The sequence below is a fragment of the Olea europaea genome, unplaced genomic scaffold (genome assembly GCF_002742605.1).
Source record: "Olea europaea var. sylvestris unplaced genomic scaffold, O_europaea_v1 scaffold1412, whole genome shotgun sequence".
NCBI classification, from domain to species: Eukaryota; Viridiplantae; Streptophyta; class Magnoliopsida; order Lamiales; family Oleaceae; genus Olea; species Olea europaea.
Window position 1 is genome coordinate 36,093 of NW_019231648.1, and position 20,983 is coordinate 57,075.

At 35.2% G+C, this 20,983-nt stretch overlaps 1 protein-coding gene and 2 long non-coding RNA genes across 5 annotated transcripts; all 3 read right to left on the reverse strand.

Moving 5' to 3' along the window:
• Positions 1-629: 629 nt before the first annotated feature.
• LOC111375749 lies at positions 630-2,596 on the reverse strand. 3 transcript variants are annotated; one of them, XR_002699353.1, is made up of 4 exons: positions 1,800-2,596; positions 1,524-1,724; positions 1,364-1,439; positions 630-1,184 (listed from the first exon to the last, which is right to left on the reverse strand). It is a non-coding gene; the product is annotated as an uncharacterized LOC111375749 (long non-coding RNA). The 3 variants fall into 3 exon arrangements; XR_002699355.1 differs by having other exon boundaries at positions 1,337-1,439; XR_002699354.1 differs by having other exon boundaries at positions 630-925; positions 1,045-1,439.
• Positions 2,597-4,594: 1,998 nt separating this feature from the next.
• On the reverse strand, positions 4,595-5,732 carry LOC111375751. The gene is made up of 2 exons (XR_002699356.1): positions 5,596-5,732; positions 4,595-5,083 (listed from the first exon to the last, which is right to left on the reverse strand). It is a non-coding gene; the product is annotated as an uncharacterized LOC111375751 (long non-coding RNA).
• A 3,433-nt stretch (positions 5,733-9,165) lies between these two features.
• On the reverse strand, positions 9,166-12,693 carry LOC111375752. The gene is made up of 4 exons (XM_022998618.1): positions 12,111-12,693; positions 10,238-10,300; positions 10,059-10,130; positions 9,166-9,744 (listed from the first exon to the last, which is right to left on the reverse strand). The coding sequence occupies exons 1-4, from the start codon at positions 12,417-12,419 to the stop codon at positions 9,499-9,501; spliced, it is 690 nt and encodes a 229-aa protein (XP_022854386.1). The 5' UTR covers positions 12,420-12,693; the 3' UTR covers positions 9,166-9,498.
• Positions 12,694-20,983: the final 8,290 nt, after the last annotated feature.

The following is a 20,983-nucleotide window of genomic DNA, read 5'->3' on the forward strand; positions in this document are numbered from 1 at the left end:
CTAGTCATGTTAGCGCTCCATTTGTTAACCCTGTACGAACAAAATAGTTGATGAAATGTCCCGCGTTCTTGAATCTCGAATTCGGCTAATTGACCAAGAAGAGCTCATGATTTCGATGGACGTAACAATTCGAATGAACAAAGTAAGCACGGTACAAAATGCAAAAGGGAAACGGCCTTCTTGATTAGTAGATATTATTGAAAACTTTTGTTGAAGTTATCATATTTAATTGATAAACTATGTCTGTGTATTGAGCTTGAATTTTCACCCTTTTGTTGTAATCTAGATGGTTATATCTAATGCAATGATGAGTTCTCTATTATTACAAATCTCTACTTAACTAGCCATTTAGCTTTGTATTCTATTGATTCTCATTATGAACTGAGCAGGGCTAGTGTTTTTGAAATCTCTAGCCAACTTTCTTGCAAGAGATCTTTTCTTAACATCAAGCGTGTTGGGACTAGATAGAAATGAGAACTCCAACAATTTCTTGTGATTGCATTTGCAAACTTTAGAATCCATTTAGAGTGGAAATGCATAGGTAGATAGACAAGAGATACGCAAAGTAGCATATTCCAACAAGAAGCAAGAATAAGAAATCATAACACAGATAAAAATTAAGAGGGTGACATTCTCTATTTTCATATATAATGTAAAGAAATATGGAGGCAAGTCTACTACATGTAATTTACAAATTACCTTCTAATCAAAAAAATAGGACTACATCTTTAGAGACCTATTCATAACAAAAAGCAGATGTCCTTGACACAGAAAAAACAAAATTGAAGCACCATCATCCATACAATATTTGGTCCAGCAACAATGACAAAAAATAGGCAAATATGTATTGCTTCCAATTCTAGCAATAAATCGCTTGGTTTAGGACTTGCTTTATGCTTTGCCAAGTTAACGAAGGCCTCCATAGCTACAAAACAATAGACCAGTTGCTATGGGATTAGACCAACAAATGTAACATCAATAAACCCAACAATAATTCAATAGTATGAATGATAATCTGTCATGACAACACAAAGGAGACGATACTTGCTGTCAGTGTTAATTGAACATTACTGGATGCACGTCCAACTTCACAAGCCAAAGCCTTCTTAGTCCGGTAAGTTTTAATTCGAGTACGTCATCGTTACTTGCTTTATGCTTTGCCAAGTTAACGAAGGCCTCCATAGCTACAAAACAATGGACCAGTTGCTATGGGATTAATTTGATAAGTATTGGTTAACTCAATCATGTAGACCAACAAATGTAACATCAATAAACCCAACAATAATTCAATAGTATGAATGATATTTAATCTGTCATGACAACACAGAGATGATACTTGCTGTGAGTGTTAATTGAACATTACTGGATGCACGTCCAACTTCACAAGCCAAAGCCATCTTAATCCGGTAAGTTTTAATTCCAGTATGTCATCGCTCGACCTACATTATAATACAGTATAGAAAATTAAAGGTATTGAAACGATAGATTGAAGTTGAAGTTCATATATCGACTAATGTGAATACCTTGCAAATTGTATATAACATTTGTCAAGGACGAAGGGATGAAATATGAAGACGGTAATTATTGTGAAAGAGAAAATTGTGTAGGGATGGCATATTGTGAAAGTGGGAATTGTGATGACGTGAAATAAGGTAGTTGTTGAGCCGGCTCAAAGTTGTTTGTGCCCTTTTGCATATTACTCTGCTTCAATTTAGTTCTCTTCGCTATTGTTGATGTCGAAAATCAGAATAAATGTACTTCACATTAGTTGCAGATTAGGGGCAAACATTTGAACATACCTTCGATTTCTTCTAAGTTGAATCCAATGGGCTTTTCCTCCAAAGTTTCTTCGACACGCCCTTTCTGCGAGTAGATTTTGGATCCAGTATGCTCACGCTCGATGTATTTTGTAAATAAGTACAATGACTGGGCACTTGAAAAGCATGCGGCAAAACTTGATTACTACCGCTACTTGACTTTGCACTAATAAGTAGGCAACATTGATTTTTTATCCAATCCATTATCGAGCGTGACCACCGTTCATCATCTGCAGCAAGGTCAGCCATCTGTCCAAAAGCTTGGCACATATTATCGTATCTCAACTGTCAGAAGTGGTAACTAAGCCATCATAGTTCACTGCGACCCTCGTGTGCGCTCTATTAACGTCTCTCCTCCATGTCCACAGTATATACTTCTTCGACAGCCATGTCACATCATTGCGGATCATACTGCGATCACATGTCCACATATTATTCCTCGAAACTCGAATAAGTGATAAATGAAAATAATATCACATTTCTCTTTCTGAAATGAGACGAAGAATTTTTTTCCTCCAACAACCCTCAAAAGTAACAACCTCCCGTACCTCATGCGTCGTCCCCAAACATCTCTCAGCAGTAGATATGATGTCACAATAAACCTTCCTCGTGAACTCAATCTCAACCTCTCTGAATTTTGAAATTGTGTAGACTAATTGAAACTGCTTCTCCATTTCAAATTCTGTTGCACAAAGTACCATTTCAGATAATGACTTGAAATCGGCTTAGAACTCCTTCTCGACCTTATTCCTTGGTGCACCTTCATACCGTTCAACAAATTGTTTGCGGAGCTCGACTGTGTATACACTGAAAACCATGTCCTGAACAATCAGACAAAAGAATTTGTGTCTTCATTCGATAGTAAACCACAAAACCAAGTAGTGTTGATTATCCATGATGATTCACGCCAACAAAAGGAGCGAACGCATGTTGTACTTTTTGGTGAGATAAGTGGTATCAAATGTAACGATTTCGTCGAACTTCTTATACGATTGTCTACACCAATTATCTAGCTAAAATACATTTTTCAGTCATAAATCATCGTACAAATCCATATTGAAATAAAAGCCCAATCATTGCGCTTGCATTTTTGAAAAATAGGATTGTATTATTACAACATCTCATTCGCCAAGCAAGTTCTATGGATATTGAATATGCAGATATCTTAGCTTTACAATCCATCTGAATTGTTGGTTGCAGCTTCAAAGAACCGCCAATGTCACCACTCTTTCATCCTTCACGACTACATGTCAAAGTTACATACCGCAAAACTCCATTCTCATCCTTTATTGAATTCCTTTTCTTTACTGGAAAACCTACCGTATAAGTATACTTTTTGTACAACTGATACGTCTCTTTCTCATCTTTGAATAGCATATCCACCTCCAGGACAATTACACCATCTTCTCCTAAAGTTTTTCCTTCCACTATGTTCACGATTTTCATAACATTCTCATTATCTGATTTCCCAAACTTACATCATCATGCGTTTTTCCTTCCTTTATGTTCATGGTTTTCGTTACGTTCTCATTATCAAAATCTACCAAAACATTGTCATACGTTTTTCCTTCCATTGTGTTCACAATTTCTATAACTTTCTCACTATCAGATTCCACTAAAATATCACAACACTCGTCTTACACATTGTCCATAATTTCTTCTACTGCAATAAAAATATTGGTCACGTTTAGCACCACATGAACACAATAGTATACTTTCAATTCGTAACATTTGATGGAAAATAAGTAATTTTAAATGTTAACATGGTAATAACTAAAGCCAGTTGTAAATGAAATGCAATATCACATTCATGAAAAAACAGAATTTCGCCAGTTCTTGTTTGCTAAAATTCATTAAGCGTACTTACAAATGTGCAGCTCATTCATGAAAATTCATTTTGCCAATTGCAGTTTACTAAACAAAATTACACATAAGTATGTCAAGCCACAAGTGATAACACCTTTGTGGATATGAAACCCAATTAAACCACTAAAAATGACTCTATCCTTTATTAAATAACAATGTTTTGAAAATCGACCCAAAAAAGCTCACAGGTCAAGGGTCAAAACATTCAACCAGGATCAAATCGGGGTCGAACCGGATGCAATAACTTTCATACTACTAATTCAAAGTTAACACAAATTTATTTTGGCTAATCAAAATTGAAATCGCATAAGCTTATAGAAAATGATGTATAACATTATTATGTTAATAATGAAGTGATTTTTAAGTTAAATCTGAAAATTGAATAAATAAAAAGATTGAGGTGAAATTTTCTATTTACTTTTTGTTGAGCTCAAAATCAAAGTAAAATTGAAGTTAAACATGCAAATACGGAAAATAGGTAATATGGGCAAATGAAAAGGAATCCCACATCGGAAGTTGCTAAAATATTTTGAAGAAATTACATCTATAAATATGCTGGCAATCCAAATTATGCTATGGGTCTTTCAATTCACTGCATAGCCCAATAGTTAAGTTAGAAACTTTGAATTTAAAAACTTCAAAAAAAAATTTAAAAATGGAAAATCGTATAAAAGCTTCAAAAAATTTTGGAAAGCGACAACCGGTTCACAGGTTAGTTTTAAACTGGCTGGTTTAGTGATTTTTCAAAACGATTTTCTTGTATCTGGTTATTAACATATAACTGACCCGATTTTAGGCCCGGTTTTCAATTTTACTGATTGAACCAGGCCGACTGGTTGGATCAATTTTAATAACATTGTTAAATAGTAATAATGCCGATTCTTAGGACATATATTTGTTAAATTTCAATATAAAAAGACAAAAATAGCTAAATTTCATTTTCAATAGAAATCTCATACAATCGAAGTTTAAAGACCAAGTAATTAGCTTCCTAAGCAACATTACAGCATAAAGCTAAAGTCTCATTTTGGACAACAGCGACAATCATCTAACTTTACGGTATATAACAAGCCGCAGTTTGCTAAACAAAATTATAAATATGTCAAGCCACAAGAGTGATGATACCTATAGGGATTTGGGGAAAGTGGAGCTTTACTCTTCTTCGCTATGTGTAGTAGCCTCTAAAACGTCTGGTCGAAGATGACTTGAACGCGATAATGAGGCGCAAATTAAGAATGAGGAGTGGATGAGCTCACATAGATTGGCCGAAATTTGACGAGATCGGAGTGACCATTGCTGGGCGTTGATGGTCAGGACTTAGGGGTGTAATGGTTTTCAATCAAGCAAGTCAACTTTTTTTCCCTCCTTATTCCAGTGTCACGTCGATTGTTTTTAAAATCCTGTCACCAAATGTTGTCACTTAGCCATAGGGATGGCAATGGATCGAGTCGAGTCAGCTCGACCCTTTAATCCACGAGCTCTGCTCTCGCTCGTGGCGAGCTCGTGAGTTCACGAGCTACCCGCTAGTGGGTCGAGTGGAGCCCATGAACAGCTCGCAAACTCGTAATTTTTTTAATTTTTTTGTAAATTTGCACATTTTTTACGAGCCCACGTGAGCGGCTCATGGGCTTCGTGAACTTTGGATCGTGGGCACACATCCCACGAGCCGCTCAAGGGCTTAACGAGTCGAGCAGGCTCGGCTCGTGGGATTGAGCCCCTGCTCGGCTTGGGTTCGTCATTTGATGGGCCTGAGCCGACGAGCAACTCGATCCATTTGACATCCCTACTCAGCCTTATCCATTTAGATTAATTGTTACAGAAACAGGAAAAAAAAAAAGAAGGTAAAGGGGAAAAGAGAGAAGAAATAATAAGAAGGAAGAAGAAAATGTAGGTGGAAAGCCTAGCGCTGAACCTCTCGATGCAACCCTATTGGGGACGACCTTAGGTAGAAAACTTAGCATTGCTGCCTCGACCGGTGGACTCCACCACTATGGCTCCTCATCGATCACCTCTTGACCATTAGTCTCTGAATTGGGCCCACGTCTCGCCATTTAGCCCCTGTTTGGCCCTCATTAAATTATTTTCCATTACATTCTATTTTTCTCTCTCATATTTTCAACCACACAATCTTCCATAAAATAATATTACACGTAAATCGAAAATTTTTCCTTTTTTTTCAACCACTCATTTTTTCAACAAAACACTATTTCTCGCATTTTTATTACTAAAAATGGGGGTCAAACGGGGGTTTAGACTCAACTCCTTCAAGTAGCTCCAGATCCCATGGCTGCTACAAATCTTGTCGTGTCCAGTTGAAAAGCACCATGACTGTCTTTGAAAGAAGATAAGGAATGATGGGAGAGAGAGAGAGAGAGAGGAACTTCTTAATCCAAGAGAGTAAAATTAAAACGCATTTCAACTGTACGAAATATAGAAATGTTTGTAGCATTGATAATGCTAGGGCTGTCTCAAAGTAGTCTTGTGTATTGTTGGGAAGTTTAGTCGTTCAACTTAATTTGGTTAATCATTCTAAAGATATTGTTATGCCTATAAATTACCATCCTTTAGTAGGCCATCTTATTGGACATGAGCGAGGCCCATTAGAGTTGGGCCCCAAAGTCGAGGCTCTAAAGAGGGCAGTCGAAGTGCCACCGAGGCCCTAAGAAGTCTAGTCAAAGCGCCTAACGAGGTGCCTATTATTATACTTATATAATCACTTCCTTATTGGGCTCGAACTTAGGCCCACTAATCCATTTGGCCCATTTCACTCACATTTCTCTATATATATGTATCTATTCACACAATTAAGGCATGTCTTAACTCTCTAGCCAAATCCCCCATTTTCACACTATTGTACTCTATATATATTGTCTGACCGTTCACTTGACCGTCGAAGTGCAAACGGCCATCGGACCTTTTCTCGATCGACGACTTTTGCCTCTTGACGAAGTGTTACGTGTGCAGGTTTGGAGGGGACGAGGTCGGACATTTGTTGGTGCCATTTTTGAAGGTTAACAGATATGTTTGGTTGGAAGTTGATGATTGCAGAATGAATGTTAGCCCTTGATTAACAATGATTTTAACAAAATCATTTATTTCTTAAATTCATTTTCAACAATACATTCTCATGATAAGAATATTCTACGAGTAAAATCTCATTTTCATACCTTTAATCACGCATTCTTAAAAAAGAAAAAAAGAAAAAAGAACCATTCCAAACTCATTTTCCCTAATAATGAAAAAAAAAAGACTTAATTCAATGACTGCCAAACGAGGATTTACTGAAAAGAATAATGTTATTTAACACCAGTTTATGTAGCATTTATGTGGCATTAAATGATAAATCTAATGAAATGTGTTATTATGAGATTCATTTAATTGGATTTATGATGTGTTGTCCATGACTAGTGTTTAACACCAATTGTGATGAATAGCACTACTCTATTGAGAAACAGGAATCTATCTTAATTCCAATATTTTCTAAAATCAAGATTCTTGATTAATAAAAGAAATCTTATACTTTCAAGTTCCTTAATTTTATTTAAGATCCTCTTTCTAGAAAATATACAAATTTTGGATTCATTCAAGACTCTCATTCTTCAAATAGCCTCGCTTTTGAATTTCTTGATTTTCTTTATTATTCTCATTATAGAAAATCTACAAAATTTGGGATCCTTCACGTATCATTCTTCTAGTTCCACACTTTTGAATTCCTTAATTTTCTTTAGAAACCAACCTTGATTTTCCTTTAAAATTTTTGTCTATAGATTTGCATTATATTTTTTCTAGTTGCTAGTTTAAGATTAACCAATTCTTAGATAGGATGTGGATCCAACAAAGAATAATGTTATCTAACATTAGTGAATGTGGCATTATGTGATACATACAATTAAATGTGAAATTACGTGATTCACTTAATTATACATTTTATTTAATGACACTTAATGTCACTTGGACTGATATTGTAATACCAGTGGTACTAAATAGGATTACTTTCCAACAAAATATTCGAACCACTTACGTAATCTATTTATAAAATAATTCTTCCGCCGCCTACAGACGGTCCTACACTGGAAAAATGAAGATTCTTATTCTACATCAAAATTACTTTTTTCACTTTTTATATATCACGGGATTCCATTTGAAAGAAAATGTTTAATCCATCAATGCAGAGTTTATGTTCGAATTCAGTTAACATTATTTAAAAACTCATTAGGGTTAGGAGTCAAAGGGAATTCCTATTTGTCCAAATGGTACATATACCCAAAACTCCCATTGAAAAAAGAGAATTTAATACTCGGAAAACAAGAGTAACACTTAGTGTCACTTGGACTGATATTGTAATACCAGTGGTACTAAATATGATTACTTTCCAACAAAATATTCGAACCACTTACGTAATCTATTTATAAAATAATTCTTCCGCCGCCTACAGACGGTCCTACACTGGAAAAATGAAGATTCTTATTCTACATCAAAATTACTTTTTCACTTTTTATATATCACGGGATTCCATTTGAAAGAAAATGTTTAATCCATCAATGCAGAGTTTATGTTCGAATTCAGTTAACATTATTTAAAAACTCATTAGGGTTAGGAGTCGAAGGGAATTCCTATTTGTCCAAATGGTACATATACCCAAAACTCCCATTGAAAAAAGAGAATTTAATACTCGGAAAACAAGAGTTCCAACTTTCTCCAGGCCTTGAGGAAAAATTTTCTCAAACTCATTTTCCATCACACGTTATCTCCAATAAAAAAATTTCACATGTCAAATTTTTTTCTACCTTTTAACCACGGGTTTTTCAAAAAATTAGTACTAAAAAATTTATTTTTTCAAAAAATAAAGCTCAAATAAATCCTAACTTTAACCAACATTTACTTTTTGAGAGTTGTCCAGTGGAAAAAGTATAATTGAATCTAATCATCAAGTGACTATTTAAAGTTTGGTGACTAATTTTGTTAAGGACTCGCACTCCATTAGTTTATTTGGTCGTATCGATTGAATATATTTTTACTTTCTTTCAAATTCGTCCTTTTGGAAATTGTCAACTTCGTTGACTATTCAAAATATCGAACTGACGGACGACGACGCTTTATGTACTGAAATTCACAGTAAAATAATAACAATAATAATAAAACCCAATATTATCGCCACTTTTTTCACTCTCTGCTGTAAAATTTGACAGTAAAAAATTTTGATCTGTTAAGTCTTCAACTTTAGTCAACAAGCAAAATTAGCTTTTTTCTGTAAACACTTTTCTCGGCAATAACTTCTTTTCACACTCTTCTAAAACAATAATACATGTAGAATACATATCTTTATTTATGCTTTATTTGATAGTTGTCAAACAAACATAATAAAAAAGATAAGTTGAAAAAGATTTCTTGGACGAAGAAATGACCCAATTAGTGAGCCCAAGCTGGGCCCATCTTGGCCTATAACTTGTGTTGGATTGTGGTGGCCCCAATTTGTTCATGCTTCTTCCAAATGATGATCGATCAGAGAAGGGAAACGCACAAATATTTGAGAATAAAGTTGCATTCCTATTCTATTCTAAAGAAATAATAATAATAAGGTTTTACACAAAAAGAACCTTATAAGGACCTGCTAAAAAATGTCAAAAATTTCTACATATGATCTGAACCTTAGATTCTACAATTACCTCCTAAGACCGTAACCAACCTTTTACAACTCATCATCAGGCAGTTGAAAACATGTCTGAGTCGTAACTTTCCAGCTCTCCCCATGAACCATATGCATCAGCTCGGACCATTACTCAACATCATACGCTCGTCGCCCTTCACTGGTCAGTCAGTCGAGTTGATAAAGACATTCCGAGCCACTCTCTTCCTCCAAAGGCATCATATTTAAATCCGGTAGAATGAACCCTCCTTTGGATGTTCTCTCTTTGTTTTTTAATTTGCAGTAATGAGATGAAGACAGTTCAAATCTTGGACTCGGTCTTTGTTCACTTGTTGATGCCTCCATCTGGTTGTTGTATTGTTTGGCCTCTTCAAAAGTACCCAAAACACTAGCTGACTGTAGATTTAGATCCAACTGAAAAGAGGAAAATTCCTTATGTCACCCACCATCTTCCTCCAGGAATAATGAGAGCTTAATGTGATAATGGGAAGGTAAAATCGAGTTTTATATGAAGCCATACTTATGATATGGAATAGGCTAAAAGATTATGAATTAATTCATTGTACAAGAAGATTGTACAGGAAGCCTTACAAGGAGACATGTGGTAACACTGCATTAGCAGGGACAAAATTGTTTTTTGCCCAATGTCCAACGAAGGGTTGTCACCTGTCTCTGTGTAATGTAGTGTGTACAATCTCCTTGTACATGTAGCCTGCTTCAAAGATTACCTTCATTCTTTTTGCATTATGGCTCCAAGCACTATGTTCACGAAAAGTCATGTATGCGGTCGATGCTAATTCCTGCTTGACAAATTGCGGCGCATCAGTCAAATGGGAACAAACATGAAGTACTAATGTGGAGACGATAATCACCAGTTGAGGTAATTGTTTCAGTTAAACAGACCTACCTTCCTTAAATGAAGTTTCTCCGTCAAAAGCGAGCTATCTTCCTCTTTGAGCTCAGAAAATGCCTGCAAATGAAATCGTACATTAACAAACACAGACAATTTCTTTCCATATAAAATACACAGTACACACGAAAACCAGCCAGTAATTCGCCAAGATGAGTACTCGTGAATATATAGGCAATAATCAAGTAATAATGCAATGATGAGCTGATGACTTTAAAGAAAGTTAGCCGTGATTTACAAAACTTATTCAAATAAATCAAATTCACGACATACTCAACAAAGCATAAATGCATGAGGAATCACAAAGATTGAGATTGAAAAAGAGAAGTAAGCTACAATGTCAGATGCCTTAGAATAATCTTTGACATAATGACATATGTCATCAATTGGACAGTTTAAAACACCGTCAACTTTTTCATCTAATTATCTACTCCATGTTGTTAAACTTTTTGTCAATTTCCTTTTGGCAAAGTAGATTAATCAATAAGATAATTATGGGGTAGCAGCCTCATGGAAGGGGGCTCCACATGAAGTCATTGCTTTGACATAAAAGGGAACGGGTTACTTGTCATCTTATCAAATCCATTTCAACTTTACTCCATTTGAAAGTCATTTCAGAAATTTGACTAAATGGGAGGGAATAATCCACTGAGTTCTCCCTAGAAATTTCAGCCTGCACACCCATGTCTAAATCCACGAGATTCTATTCAATCCTCATGGTACTTTTCACCAAAAGAAAAAAAAAACAAAAAACGACTACAACTACTGCAGCAGTAGCATAAATTAATAGCTCTAACCCAAGTAGAGATCAAAATAAGAAGGATGGTCTGCGAGATCTAAAAAGTAAAAAGAATCCAAAAACGTGGCAGCACGAAGAGCAAAGAACATGCTCAAAAGGACAGAAGGCAGAAACACAGAAGTCGACATATTCTAGCCAACAATCAAGAAAATAAGACAAATTAATTTACTGACCCATAAGAACCCACAAAACACAGAGAGGTAAACCCACCATAAAGCTATAATGAAAGGAGAGCACCCACTTAACCAAAACCCTGTGGGGCCCAACAGACCAGCCATGAAGCCCGGCCTGAATTTTGACTATTCGGAAGGGGCATTTTCGTCACTAACAAGAAACAACAAGCATATATATGTACACACGAATTATGAAAAAAGATCTAGCGGATCTGGCGTTTGAAAAGAATAAAGGTACACTTGTGATAATATTGAAAGTTACCAGTTACGGAGAAGAAAGGAGGCAAGAAGAAATAGGAATTTTTCTTTTATAATAATCGGTCTAAACACCGTTTTAAAATCATAATTGATATATTTCCTCATGCTTCAATCACAAAACAGAAGGCAAATTACAAGTCAACCATTCATGGCGGAAAAGTGAGGAGAAGATGAGGGAAAATTTCTGAGAATGAGATTTAATGGTTATAATCAATAAAAGGGGGAAAAAAGACATTAAAAAAATCTAGAACTCTGAGTGAGTTCAAAACTGTAAAATTGGTAAGGACAGCAAAATCAGGGTAAATTTATTTTCATTTCGACCAACGAGGAGCGGAATTTGGTAAAATACGGCCCAAACTTCTATGGAAATTCCATCGACCTAGAAAAACACGAAGATTTTATAGATCGGACGGCCAAAAATCTCATGTCACCATCGAAAAAACTCAGAAGTGATGAAAAATGAGCAAAATCTCTTTAAATTATCAACGTTGGTAAAGAAACCGACAGAGGCGATTGAAAACACGTAACTGACGTCATTATGAAAGAGGTGTAAAGGTTAACGGGAAGTAGAAATGGCACATGTAGAGATCTACGCCGACAACAAATTTGCGACAATCGCCACGAAAACGAGACTACAAACCTTGGATCTGACGGAGGACGCTGGATCGGAAGGGAGTCGGCTCGACTCATCATAGCCGCCGTCACTGGGAGAGGTAGCGCCTCCACTCCACGAAGCCAGAGGAGTGGTAGGACTAAATCTCGTACTCGTAGTAGTGGCTGATTCTTTCCTCATCGTCACCAGCTTGGACCGCGCTTGTCGGAGCCCCCACTTTTGCGGCGGCAAAGAAGGCTTTAACGGTTCATATGAAGGTGACTTCCGGAGACGGAACAGTACGTCCACCACCACCGTGTCGTCTGTCAACGCCGTCCTTATCCAATCGTCCTTCATCACCACCACCGGTTCTTGTTCTTATTATTATTATTATTATTATTCAGCTGTTACAAGATTGAATAAAAATTTTAGATGGGATTTTGAGATTTTTGGAAGATTGTAGAGAGAGAAAAGAGTGGCGATGTAGAGGGGGAGAGGAGGGGGGTGAAGGAGAGTGGATTATGCAGAGGAGGCGGAGACAGCATCTGTTTGTGTGATATATATGAGGGAGAAATCGAAGAATTGCACTAAGGAAAAAACAGTTGTTTCGTCAACTTGTGTGATTCCTTTCCAAATTTTCAATTTTGTTGAGATTAGTTTCTAGTTATAGATATTATTATTAAATGTATTTACAAAAAAGATTGCTATACTTTTATTTGGAAATAGAAAATAGGAAAATAAATAACAAGAAAGTTGAAAATTCAAATAGACACTGAAAAAAAATGATGCGTTCGTCAATGAATACGTCATTCTCTTAACATTGTTCCATTTACTTGTTGGTGACTAAAAATAATGTGATAATTCTAAGCCTTCGTTTGATTCTGATTTTTTGATCATAAAAATGAAAAATATGATCGTTATTCATCACATCAAATCATCATATTTGACTTTTTATCTTTTGTGTAAGTCCTATAATGATTATATTTTTCATTCTCATTCTTACAAAAATGAGTATCAATCAAGTTAAAGAAATTTGACAGACTGGATGATATTGATTGCTATAATTTTAGTACAGAAGCTAGCGTATTTGTCGAAAGATTGTTTAGTTTATTTGGTAGGGATTAAAATCTATATTAAAGTTAGCAATTAATTTTAATAACGTATTTAATGAGATCCACAATTTTTCAATAACATATTTCATCAATTTTTATCAAAATCTACTAAATAATTTATTTTATTTCCTCCAAGTAAGTGCTTAATAGTGTATTACAAAGGATTTTAATCCATTCAACCCCTTCCATTGGGTATTTTCTTCCTTGTATATGCGGCAAAACTTTGAGTCTGTCACCTTTGTCTTATTAAGTTATAGTGTCCGACTTAGTGATGTGTGACACTGCCTTGCTCAAAGTTCTCATTGGCTAGAGAGTTTCATGAAGTAGGACGACCGTGATACCTAGGCAGCCTACTCCCTAAGTCATCACTTTTTTTCTTTTGTTGGTGGTGATGGGAGGAGTTGAAGTCAGGGAAGGCACCATTTCACTTTTGATTAGTTACAAGGGATGGTGTTGACATCATAAATGACATTCTTTCAATTTGATCGTGATAATGTTTTCACGTGAAGGCTTTCGTTTGCCATCCTAACAAGATGAGCGTTGTTGCTCGAGCTCCAGCATTAAGCTTTTTGACTTTTTTGACAGGTAAGTTCCTTCGAGTACTTTAAAGTGAACCTCTGTATAATTCAAGGTGGCATTTTCAGTTGGAAAACCAACAAAACTTCTTAATATTTTCGTTGCACATAGCTATAGAGAATTTTTCAATAATTTCTTCATTTGGCATTGTGATCTTAATTGTGGCTCAAGTTTACAACTCATGACGTTAATGGATTGATTTGGTCAATTCAAACAATTCTCATCTCTTTTAAACCTAACCTACTAATAGGTTTTGACTACGAATTCATAAGGATCAAACTGTACAATCAATATTGATTTTGTACACCCGGCAGATTTTGTCATACTATCTCACAACACAACATTGTCCATTGGCCCCCTTTCGCGGGCTTTTTCTTCCTAACACCAGTCAGACTTGATGTACCCCTCTAACACGTGACAATACTCTATTGAGCAGTTAAAAATATTAATGAAAAATGCTTTTCAATTAGGTGCAAAACCAGCTCAAAAATAGGAAGTCGAGGTGGCAACACCTCGATCCTTAGATCTGAAAAAATAAAGGTAAGTGAAATCGGGAGCTGAGGTGATGCCACCTCAACCCCTGTTTTGAGCCTGTTACTGAGCCTGGCTCAGTAACAGGGCTGAATATTAATTTTTCACCAGTTAAATATTGTCAACAATGATGATATCAAACATGATGTACAAGTGACATTATTTCCTTATACTGGCCAGTCTGGCCGTGAATTCTAAATTTGTCATCCTTGTCTTGTCCAGCTAATTTAGTGATGCATACTCCGGAAAGTTCTCATTGGCTGGGGATTTTGGCGATGGCGGACAATCATGATACTTTGTTCGTAGGCCATCATTGTTTTTCTTTGATTTGTGGTGATGGGCGATGCTATAAAATGTCGTTTCAAACTCACATAGTTGCAAGGTGAGTGTTAAAGCAGGCTAAAGTAAATCAATCGAGTTTTTTTGAGTTTTCACCTCCACTACAGATCTTTGTATATGTTGTTACTGTTCCTTAGAGAGCTGATGATGAAGAGCTCCACCGCTATCTAATTCAGCTAGTTCAAGCTCTTCGTTTTGAGCGTTCTAATTCATTTTGTACGCTACGGTTTAACCAAGTTTGTAATGTTTCGAGTTTTAGCAGCATTACGCAATATTGGGTTGGCTAGCTTTCTTTGGCGGTATGTTACGCTCAAAGTTCTCATTGGCTAGAGAGTTTCATGAAGTAGGACGACCGTGATACCTAGGCAGCCTACTCCCTAAGTCATCACTTTTTTTCTTTTGTTGGTGGTGATGGGAGGAGTTGAAGTCAGGGAAGGCACCATTTCACTTTTGATTAGTTACAAGGGATGGTGTTGACATCATAAATGACATTCTTTCAATTTGATCGTGATAATGTTTTCACGTGAAGGCTTCCGTTTGCCATCCTAACAAGATGAGCGTTGTTGCTCGAGCTCCAGCATTAAGCTTTTTGACTTTTTTGACAGGTAAGTTCCTTCGAGTACTTTAAAGTGAACCTCTGTATAATTCAAGGTGGCATTTTCAGTTGGAAAACCAACAAAACTTCTTAATATTTTCGTTGCACATAGCTATAGAGAATTTTTCAATAATTTCTTCATTTGGCATTGTGATCTTAATTGTGGCTCAAGTTTACAACTCATGACGTTAATGGATTGATTTGGTCAATTCAAACAATTCTCATCTCTTTTAAACCTAACCTACTAATAGGTTTTGACTACGAATTCATAAGGATCAAACTGTACAATCAATATTGATTTTGTACACCCGGCAGATTTTGTCATACTATCTCACAACACAACATTGTCCATTGGCCCCCTTTCGCGGGCTTTTTCTTCCTAACACCAGTCAGACTTGATGTACCCCTCTAACACGTGACAATACTCTATTGAGCAGTTAAAAATATTAATGAAAAATGCTTTTCAATTAGGTGCAAAACCAGCTCAAAAATAGGAAGTCGAGGTGGCAACACCTCGATCCTTAGATCTGAAAAAATAAAGGTAAGTGAAATCGGGAGCTGAGGTGATGCCACCTCAACCCCTGTTTTGAGCCTGTTACTGAGCCTGGCTCAGTAACAGGGCTGAATATTAATTTTTCACCAGTTAAATATTGTCAACAATGATGATATCAAACATGATGTACAAGTGACATTATTTCCTTATACTGGCCAGTCTGGCCGTGAATTCTAAATTTGTCATCCTTGTCTTGTCCAGCTAATTTAGTGATGCATACTCCGGAAAGTTCTCATTGGCTGGGGATTTTGGCGATGGCGGACAATCATGATACTTTGTTCGTAGGCCATCATTGTTTTTCTTTGATTTGTGGTGATGGGCGATGCTATAAAATGTCGTTTCAAACTCACATAGTTGCAAGGTGAGTGTTAAAGCAGGCTAAAGTAAATCAATCGAGTTTTTTTGAGTTTTCACCTCCACTACAGATCTTTGTATATGTTGTTACTGTTCCTTAGAGAGCTGATGATGAAGAGCTCCACCGCTATCTAATTCAGCTAGTTCAAGCTCTTCGTTTTGAGCGTTCTAATTCATTTTGTACGCTACGGTTTAACCAAGTTTGTAATGTTTCGAGTTTTAGCAGCATTACGCAATATTGGGTTGGCTAGCTTTCTTTGGCGGTATGTTACAGTGGAAACTTCACGATCCTACATATGTAAAATGATTTTATTGTACCTACGAGATTCTGCAAGAAAGTATGCTGAAGGTCGGGATTTTCTTTCTTTATTTGCTACTTGTGCATACTTAGATGATAAGCCTAAACACCATAGAGGATGAAGCAAAGACTGTCCTTAATTATTTTTTGTGTGTTATTCTTTAAGTGACCAATATTGGACGTGACTCGAGAGCATAACAAAGAAAGTTACAGCTCCTTCCACCTCCTCCTTTAATACTGCTCGGTGTTATTCAATTCGCCTTATCGAACATTTCATGTATGTTTTCAGGATATAGTGGAACTACTGTGATCCGAGGAACGAATGCAATAAACACAAGCCCGGGCAAGGATCCGTTAATTATCAAAGAAGGGCCTATGACTCAGTCGCGAGCAAAGCAGATTAAAGCGATGAAATTGCTTGTTCAAGCTACAATCGACGTAACATTGATCGTGGCAAGCAAAGGAATAAGTGGACATGAAGGCGGGATCAAGTTTGGTGCATTGGATTCAAGTTTTGGGATATATATGAGAAAAAACGAACATAGTGGATAAAAACGGGCATAACTTTCGATTCGGGTCGGATTTTCGTCCATGAGTACAATCCAGAATCGTCACGAAATTTTGCACAAGAAAAAGGAAGTGTTAAATTTAAAGCTATGCAACCACATAGCATAAAAGGCATCCAACCGTATGGACTATTTCCGAAACAAAATTGAAGGCTGACAAATGTTTCATGCGACTGCATTGAAATGAACTAATAGTACATTCCTGGGACGCAATTTTCCAAATTTAGCGAAATCTTTTATTTATACTAAAACTCTTATTTTTGATATCTTTTTTTGCATTTTTAGAGTTTAATTCTGTTTTGGACTAGGGTTTATTGAGTTCTTATAAATTGGGTTCATTATATTCATTATAGACAACTTTGATATTATATTCCAATGAGATGCTTTTATTCCTTTGTTTTTTATTGAGCAATTTATTGAACTTATCAAGACTAATTCTTGTAAGGTTCAAACAAACGGGTGAGATTCAAAAATCTTGTGATCAAGAGATCAATAAATCGTAGGCAATTGATTGGTTGTTTGATTCATTATTTTTGGGTCAAATCCAGAACTTTGATTTATTTGAGTTTCTTGAGTTTGATTCAATTTCGTGATTGAAGCTACGTGGATTTACATTAGTAACTCTTTAGGTGTCATCTATCTTGATGATATGCAGATAAAACAAGGCAGTTCCATTTATGGTGATTTTAAAATTCTAACTCGCGTAGCTCCAGGGTTTTCTTCTAATTATAAAACACTAGGGAAATAGTTGATGAAACATATCAGTTGTTCATCTTCTACTTTTGGTATCTTCAATGAAGTAAGCTAACTGGGTTTACATTTTCACAGTTGGGTGCTGGTGCTAATGGTGCTGAAAATGGAGTCAAGATATGGCATATTTTGTACGTAATGTCATACAGAATTGACTGCATAGTTGTCTTCTACAATGCGGGACGCGAGAAATGTGAGAGGTGGAACTCAGAAGAAGATTGAAAATCTCAGGCATCTTCTTTCAGGGCTTTAAATGGTGTCTCGAATCATTATTTTCACTCTTTTTGCAAAACGCCGTTAGAGGTACAAAGCTCGGTGGAGGCGATGTAATGAAAGCCGACCCTGTGTAAAAATTCATCTGTTTAGGCAAAGGACCCAACAAACCCGCCGAAGTCGGAGCCTCCGCAGTTTTCGACTTCTCCGACGTCGTTAAATCGGTCAACGCTTCACCTCGTCTCAAAATCTTGCCCTTCCCCATAATCAGATTCTTGCAGTCGTGCTTCGGGGGCGATTTAGATGAATTCCTACTATTTTGGGAGATTTGCAGGATTTCATAGGCGGCTGGTTTAAGTTATTACGATTAAAAATGATTTTTCAAAATATCTTGTGGATGAACAACTGCAACTTCTCCCGTGGAAGATCAAAATCAAGATCTTCACAAACAAAATAAATCAAAATTAAGAACTTGCAAGAAATGAAAATATCTCAGTACGCAGAGAGAAAGTTCTATGTAAAAGATGGAATTGATGAAGAGGAAAAAAAAAATTGTTGGGCATATAAAGTGGCAAACAAAGTCGGCAATGGGAAGGCTGGAGAGTAAGCCCCCGTTTGAATCTCTTTCTACTTCATTGTATTCTATTTTTCTCTATCTTATTTTTAACAACACAATCTTTAATAAAATAATATTACACGTAAATAAAAAAATTCTTCTTTTTCAATCATTCATTTTTTTTTTAAAAAATACTATTCAACCCATTTTCATTTACTAAAAATGGGGGCCAAACATGGACTAAATTACCCAAATGGTTATTGAACTTTGCAAAAAAAAATTACGGGGTCACTGAATTTTAAAAATCATCCAATTCATCACTGAACTTTGCAAAAAGTTTCCACGAGATTACTGAACTTTAAAAATCACCATATTAATCACTGAACTTTACAAAAGATTTTCACTCGATAACTGAACTTTTCAAAATGTTTAACAGGGATCCTAAATTTAGTGATCCTTGAGAAACTTTTTGCAAAGTTCAGTAATAAATGGGGTGATTTTTAAAATTTAATGATCCCGTAAAATTTTTTTGCAAAGTTCAGTTATTAATTAGATGATTTTTAAAGTTCAATAATCCCGTAAAAATTTTTTACAAAGTTAATTGACCATTTTAATAATTCACGCGAAGGTTGGAAGTCGGTAGTAGTCCATAACCGATACTTTAATAGCAAGAGTTTCTTGACCTAATATTTTGGTGGATACAGCCCCGAACTTTTGATTTTATACCATTTAAGTCCTTAAGGAATAATTTCTTTCCTTTTTCTGAATTTTTTTTTTTTTTTGAGACACACAAAATCGTGATTATCAAACCAAATTAAAAAAAAAAAAAACCCCCCGAACTTGTACACATTTCGAGAAAGAAAGGGAAATCAAACAAAAAATTGAAAAAAAAAAAAAAGGAATGAAAAAAAGGTTACATGTCTTGTCAATGATGGAGAAGAATTATGCCCTTGTTTGAGCCCCATTTTTGTGAAGAAAATGAATTTTTGAATAGTGTATTGATGGAAAATGTGCGGTTAAAAAATAAGAAAAAAATTTTAATTTACGTATAATATTATTTTATTAAAGAATTTGTAATTGAAATAATGTCTAATCACTGTTGAAATATATATTTTAGTTGAAAAATGGGGCTCAAACAAGGGCTATAACTTTTGAAAAGAGGGGACGAAAACAAATGACTCAGCCCCTGTTTGGTCCCCATTAATTTTCATTTCATTACATTTTATTTTTCGCTCTTTTATTTTCAATCACACAATCGTCTATAAAATAATATTACACATAAATAAAAAAAAATTCATTCTTTTTCAACCACTCATTTTTTTAAAAAAATATTATTCTACACATTAATTTTTTCACGTAATGGGGGCCTATAGCCCTTGTTTGAGTCTCATTCTTTTAGAAAAATTCATTTTTCAACAGTATTTTGACATTATTTCAACCATACATTTTTAATAAAATAATATTATACGCAAATCTAAAATTTTTCCTTATTTTTTAACCACACATTTTTCATCAATGCACTATTTAAAAATTCATTCTTCTAAAAAAAAAAAGGACTCAAACAAGGACATAATATGTATTATGTATAAATACAAAAAGCTTTTATGAAGGAGATTATAAAGAGAATCTTTTTGTGGGTTTTATGAAAATTTTGAATAATAAATAAATAGTGCTTATGAATCGCGATTAAAATTAATATTCAATTTTAACTTTATTTTATAAATGAAACAAAAAAAAAAATGATTATGTTTGAAAGAGATTATAAAGAGAATCTTTAGTAGTTCTTATGAAAATTGTGAATAATAAATAAATGGTATTTATGAATCTGTAATCGAAATTAATTTTTAAATTTGATTTTATTTATAAAAGAAAAAAAATTTCAAATTTGCTTATAGAAAATTTTCAAAATGTCTAGGACGGTGCTCTGTTTGAGCCCTACTTTTTTTGCCAATGATGCATTTTGAAATAGTGATTTAATGGAGAATATATAGTTAAAAAATAATGAAAAATTTTGAATTTACATGTAATATTATCTTATTGAAAAATACGTAGTTACAAATAAAAGAGAGAAAAATATATTTTAAAAATAATAGGAACCAAACAATGGTATAATGGGATTGCTCAGAGGGACAAGTCCATTGCACCATATGACACATTTAAGATTTGCACTACATGTACAGAAAGCATTTTGCCAAACAACTTATAGATCACACACAGTCCAAGGGTAGGTGGGTATATTTTTTCAATATATTCTGGATTTATTCTGTGGGAATTGATTGTTATTCTTTAGTTTGTCAACACCTCATTAGAATACTACTTTTTCATTTTTGTAAACAAACTCTTCCTTTGCCCAACATTATCAGTTGGCCCAAGAACAATCCAATCTAGGCCCAAATGGTGAAATATGTTAGTCTTCTAATTTGTCTATGAAATTGGACTTCCTAGCCCAAATCCGAGGCCAAGGCCTAATTTCAAGTC

Excerpts from the sequence above, each read along its gene's own strand:
- LOC111375752 (XM_022998618.1), bottom strand. The coding sequence starts at position 12,419 with ATGAAGGACGATTGGATAAGGACGGCGTTGACAGACGACACGGTGGTG. Across the intron at positions 10,131-10,237 it reads AGAAACTTCATTTAAGGAAG|GAATTAGCATCGACCGCATA; the intron begins GTAGGTCTGTTT and ends TTTGTCAAGCAG. Across the intron at positions 9,745-10,058 it reads ATAATGCAAAAAGAATGAAG|TTGGATCTAAATCTACAGTC; the intron begins GTAATCTTTGAA and ends TCCTCTTTTCAG.